General features: G+C 38.7%; 1 protein-coding gene across 1 annotated transcript; it reads left to right on the top strand.

Moving 5' to 3' along the window:
• Window positions 1-723: 723 nt before the first annotated feature.
• Window positions 724-5,696, top strand: LOC308678536 (vomeronasal type-2 receptor 26-like; the record flags this gene model as incomplete). The annotated part of the gene is made up of 5 exons (XM_081345766.1): window positions 724-891; window positions 1,930-2,793; window positions 3,863-4,090; window positions 4,525-4,651; window positions 4,798-5,696. 5 exons carry the CDS (start codon window positions 724-726, stop codon window positions 5,694-5,696), a joined length of 2,286 nt encoding a protein of 761 aa, XP_081201892.1.
• Between the last annotated feature and the right edge of the window lie 776 nt (window positions 5,697-6,472).

The following is a 6,472-nucleotide window of genomic DNA, read 5'->3' as shown; positions in this document are numbered from 1 at the left end:
ACACATCTACCATTGTGAAATCATCGGAAGATTTCTTACAAAGGTTAAAAACATTGATGATAGAGGAGGATGAGGTCATGGTGTCCTTTGGCGTCATGTCATTATTTGCATCTATTCCCCAATATCTGGCCATGTCAACTGTGTGAGAGGTGCTGCAGGATGAAGAACCAAAGCTCCCTGGTTCATTAAATGCAGAAGGCTAAATACAGCTCCTCAACTTCTGCCTGAAAACATATTTCACATTCAGCGGCTCCACATATGAACAAATCAAAGGCACACCAATGGGATCTCCCATCTCAAGAATAATTGCTGAGGTGGTCTTACAGAAGTTGGAATTCAGGGTGATGAGCAATTATAAGACCAAATTTTGGGCTAGATATGTCAATGATGCTTTTGTTATCATCAAGCATCATGACAAGACCAGTTTCATGGACAAGCTCAATTCCATCTACCCTGACATTCAGTTCATGGCAGAGGAGGAAGTGAATTATACTCTACCCTTCCTGGATATACTGATTCATCGTGAACATAGTGGCACATTTACCACCAGCCTTTATCGTAAAGCCACACACACCGACAGAATCCTCCACAGTGACAACAATCATCCCACTGCCCACAAAATCAGCTGCATCCACACACTCTTCAAAAGAATTCACACGCACTACAGCATGCCAATGGAGAAATCCAAGGACTATGCACATCTATATTGGGTTTGCATATGAAATGGATACACCATTGACTTTATCCAATGCTGCCAACAACGGGTATTATGACTTGCGGATGACAGAACCACCACCTCCACCTGGGCCACACTCCCTTACATCCATGGCATCTCAGAAACAGCAGCAAGAATGTTATTGGCACACAACATTAGAGTGGTACATAGACCCAGTCAGACCCTCCGCTCACAAATTATGTGCCCCAAAGAACCCTTAGCCACAGGTGGAATGTCATCAGTGGTTTACCAAATCAGCTGCAATGATTGTCCATGCAACTACATTGGTGACACCGCAAAATGCCTCTGGACAAGGCTTCATGAGCATGAATTGGCTCTTAAATGAAAATAAAAATGATCACAGGTATGGGCTCATACCATCAAGCACAACCACATGTTTAACTTTACAGAAGCCAAAGTCATTGCTCATGATGCAGCTAAGGGGGGTCACATGCTAAAGGAGGCTTGGTTATCCAACCAATATTCTGTCAATCGGCACATCGAATTATTGCCAGCCTATTAGATGCTGCCTTAGCATGAGTCAACAGACAAGAAGACAGAAAGGATGAACCAACAACCACCGCCTCCCTGCATAAACAAGAAAATAGAGGACGACAAGTTCTCATCAATTAACGAGTCCTCACAGCCAACAATGATGAGAAGGCAGACTGGATCCAAAGACATGGGGAGAGGGCACCTGACTGGTGTAAATGGTGAGGCTGGCTGGCACCGGGGGGGTGAATGGCAGACTATGACAGGAACAGCAAGTGTGAAAGGGTTAAATGAATAGTGAGAGGATTGCTCACAGCAGGATGAATGCTCCTGATGGGAGGGGTGAGTGGAGAGAGGCAGAGTGCCACAAATCAAACAGACGTCAGCACGCTTGATGGAGACAGGATCGATGCAATTGATTGCAGGAGGGCGGGAGCAGAATAGACCTGTTACACACTCATTAGCCAAACTACTAGGCTGACAGAGAGTATAAGAATGTGCTTCCCAATCCTCGTTTATACTCTGACGATGTCAGCGGCGCTGACAAAAGCTCAATTTTAATATTTCTTTTAAATCTTGGTGATCGTTGTTTCTAGTTTTAAACACTTAGAAGAATTTCACAAAAACAATTTCTTCCTTTGATATATTTTATATGAAAACTAAATCAGGAGAATTACATTTGATCTAACAACTCAACAAAATATTGTTACACTTTCTTTCAGCTGACATGTGGTTCATTAGCTCAAGATGCATTTCAGACTAGTGAGCTCTCTTCACTTTATTTCATGATCCCAAAAGAGGACCATCAGTACATTGGGATTATCCAACTGCTTCACCATTTCAGGTGGACCTGGATTGGGATTTTTGCTGTTGATAACAATGATGGAGAAAAATTCTTACATAAAATGCAGCCCTTACTTTCAGAGAATGGAATCTGCTCATCGTTCATAGAAAGGCTTACACAACTGATCCACATAGAAGATGTCCAAGAAGTTTATCAAACAATCTCAATTATTTCCATCAATTGGATAACTAGCAAAGCCAATGCATTTCTTGTCTATGGAGAAGCACTGACAATTATGTGGCTAAGATTTGTCACATTTATGGTAGATCCTGAAAGGAAAGAAATTGAATTATTTAGAAAGGTGTGGATCATGACTGCACAAATTGATTTTGTATTATCAGGATTTCAAATCAGTTGGGATCTCCAGATGTTCCATGGGGCTGTTTCCTTCACTGCTCATTCAACAGCAGTTGAAGGTTTCAAGGAATTCCTTCAAACCATCAATCCTCTTTCAGTCTGCAAAGATGAGTTTCTGCAGGAAGTTTGGGAACAATTATTTGATTGTTCATTTCCAAAAACAGAATTACAAGAAATGCAGAATAGGAAATGCACTGGGGAGATGAAGCTAGAGGATCTTCCTGGACCTGCCTTTGAAATGGAAATGACTGGACAAAGCTACAGTATCTACAATGCTGTTTATGCTGTGGTTCATTCTTTGCAAGCTCTATACACATTACATTTCAATAGAAAAAAAACTATAATGTGTAAAAATCCTGAACTTCCACATCTCCAGTCTTGGAGGGTATTCCCTTTGCATTGGACACTTCTTTTATTTCAATAAGCAGTTTGAACTCATTGTGTAAAGTCTTGATATTTTCTCCATATGGAATCAAGCATGATAAAATAACTTAGAAATAAGTTGGAATTTCCTGATGGTGAGAACAATTAACAATGAATTAGTGGAATAGCTTGCCTTCAGAAGTTTTGGATGCTCTAAAACTGGAGATTTTTAAGAAGAGAAGGATTGCCATTTATCTGAAATAGTATAGAGTCTCTTCCTTGAGCTAGTTGATGGATTAGAATACCTTCGGATCCCTTCTGACTCTGACATACTGTTCTGTCTAAAATAGATACAGAAAAGGTAGTTTCTGTTGTTATTCTGATCATCGAGAAGCACTGCATAAGCATGAAACATGTTTGCAATAATCTCTATCTTGCATCTCTCTATGGAGGAATGCTTGAGTCTCTCATTCTAAAAACTGGCCAAAGGACATTAGTTGGACCTCAGACTGTCAAATAACTTTCTATCAAAGAGGAAAGATTAGATATGACCTATCTTCAATTAGTTGTTTAAGTAGTGGACCTAAAACGTAATCGGAGGAAATCACAAAATTCCAGGATCCATTTTTAATTCTGCTTCAGTTCATTCTTTCCTTTCCTTTTATTAATATCAAATTGGATATATAGTGTGGACATGTACATTATCATGCACTTAGATAGAATAGAATAGAGGTGGAAGGGACCTGGAAGTCTTCTAGTTCAGCCCGCTGCTTGAGCAGGAGAACCTATGCCATTTCAGACAGGTAGCTCTCTCTTCTTAAAAACCTCAGTGATGGAGCGCCCAGGATTTCTGAAGGCAAGCTGTTCCACTGGTTAATTGTCGTCACTGTTAGGAAGTTTCTTCTTAATTCCAGGTTGCTTCCCTCTTTAGTCAGTTTTGCAATATTGATTATCCAAATTCTAAGCACAAATATTTAATAATAGTTATAGCAATTGGCAGAATGACTGAATGAAACTTGAATATGATTTTCTCCTCTATATTACTGTATATAGCTCTCAACATTCTCTCTCTTTCATTCTTTTTCAAGTAGCTCCATTCATTTCTTCAAGGCATTTCCTTTAACAATTCAGCTGGGGAGAAAGTGTTTCTGAATGAGAAAGGGGAAGTAACAGGTGGATTTGACATCACCAATTTGATCACTTTTCCAAACAGATCCTTTCAGAGAGTAAGAGTTGGAAAGATGGATCTACAAGCTCCAAAAGGGAAGGAATTATCCATAGATGATGATTTGATTGTCTGGAGTCCAGCTTTTAACCAGGTATTGAATTAATGAATCCACCATGCCTTAGTCAAATAGGATCACATATTGAACATATTCTCTTTAGAAATCTAGTTTCTGGTATATTGTTATATTCTTTCAAATGTTGATGATGACCAAGGATTCCTCAGATTGACAAAATGATATTACAATGTAAAAGCCATTGTTGCATACTTGGTGTGCATTTCCATTTGAAATCACAAGAGTGGCCATGTTTCCATGAGATTGTCACCATGTGCAATTATTTACTCATCCTGCCCTTCAATTGGAAGATTTGTACATCATTGTAATGTCTACGTCTTTTTAAGTTGTTGATCAAGTTGTTAAATTCAGCATCCTTTTGGGAAGTCTATAATCATGTCACTCTATTAAGGAAAACATTCATAAACTGTTTTAAAAACCCTTCTTTTCAAAACATTTTTGTTTATCGTAAGGTTGTTCCATTATCTCGATGCAATGACCCTTGTTTCCCTGGGGACTGGAAGAAAAGGATTGAAGGAGATCAGTTCTGCTGCTATGATTGTGTTCAATGCCCTGAAGGGAAGATTTCAAATCAAAATGGTATTGTAGGAATTCTACCAATTTTCATTAGACTGAAGCAAACTTTAATATACAATAATATCCTAGTTTAGGATGCATACAATTAATAAAATGAGTTTCACTGTTTTGGAATGCCTAAATGACAAATTTCTTGACTTTCCTTCCAGATATGGATGACTGTTTTAAATGTCCAGAAGATCATTATCCAAATAAAGACAAGAATGGATGTGTCCTGAAATCAGTGATGTTTCTAACAATTGAAGAAACCTTAGGAATTGGTTTAGCCTCAGCAGCTCTTGGTTTCTTCTTCTTGACATCTTGGATACTTGGAACTTTTATTAAGCACAGGGAGACTCCCATTGTTAAAGCCAACAATCGGTCCCTCACCTACACTCTGCTTGTCTCTCTTCTGCTCTGTTTCCTCTCCTCTTTGTTCTTCCTCAGCCAGCCTGGCAAAGTGACCTGCCTTCTCCGGCAATCAACTTTTGGAATCACATTCTCAGTGGCCATTTCTAGCGTGCTGGCCAAAACCATCATTGTAGTTGTTGCTTTCATGGCCACTAAACCAGGATCTCAGATGAGAAGATGGTTAGGGAAAAGATTGGCTTATTCTACTGTCCTTTCCTGTTCCTTTTTCCAAGTATGTATTTGTATTCTTTGGTTGACAACATTTCCCCCATTCCCTGAGTTGGACATGCACTCACAGCTCCAAGAAATTATTTTACAATGCAATGAGGGGTCAGCTTTCTTATTTTTTTGTGTATTGGGCTACATGGGTGTCTTGGCCATTGCCAGCTTTATTGTGGCTTTTCTTGCCCGTAAATTACCTGACAGCTTCAATGAAGCCAAGTTCATCACCTTCAGCATGTTGGCTATTTGCAGTGTGTGGATCTCCTTCTTTCCAGCCTATCTGAGTACAAAAGGAAAAGCCATGGTGGCTGTGGAAGTCATCTCCATTTTATCCTCCAGTGCTGCTTTACTGGGATGCATATTCTTACCAAAATGCTACATCATTATTTTCCGGCCAGAACTAAACCGAAGGGAGCATCTCACAAAGAGAAATTAGTATGACATGTGATCTTTCTGGCCCAGAGAAGTTAGTGACAAGAAAGAAAAGAAAGACTGTTTGCTGTCTAGAGGAAATATAGGGAAGTTTTATTTCTGTCAAAGGTGGAGTTGTGAAGGATTAATCTTAGTAGCAAGATTTATTATAGTTGCCCCAAAGAAATGTTTGGACTGCGGTATTTTCTTTTTCCAAGATGTTGGAATATAATGCTCTGTCCCTTTCAACACTCTATTTCAAGAGACTTTGAAAAAAATCGATTTCTCATGAATTGTTAGGACTTTTCAGGTGTTGACTCAAAGCTTGTCCAATGTTTGACATGCTACTTTCATGATGTTTATACTTTCTATTTATAAACCACTGCATAAATGGACTAAAATATTAATATTATTTAATAGACATAAATTTAACCAAACATCATAGTTTCTGAATGCTGTACATTTTACCTTTTTAAAAAAATGTCATGTTGAATCATTACTATTCACTGTTTATATATAAATATAGGTCCGCTGTAATTGATTATCAGATTGTAATAATATGGAAATCTATTGAAAGGAAAGGAAATGTATTCTTGCTTCTTCATGAACCTGTATTCAAAGTGTATGCTGCCCCATATCTATAATGAAGAGCGATTTTGTTTATGTAGGAGAAGAGTGGTAGAATGGGGAGGGAAGAATGAAGAATGAAAAGAGGAATCAGTTATATAGCCACAAGTGCAACCACCCTTTTAATGCCATTGATCTGTATCTCGTTCTAACAATATGCTGACCATTCATGGA

The sequence above is a fragment of the Vipera berus genome (assembly GCF_964194415.1).
Source record: "Vipera berus genome assembly, chromosome: Z".
Lineage (NCBI taxonomy): Eukaryota > Metazoa > Chordata > Lepidosauria > Squamata > Viperidae > Vipera > Vipera berus.
Note: the sequence above shows the minus strand (reverse complement) of the source record. Positions and strands in the feature narration are given on the sequence as shown.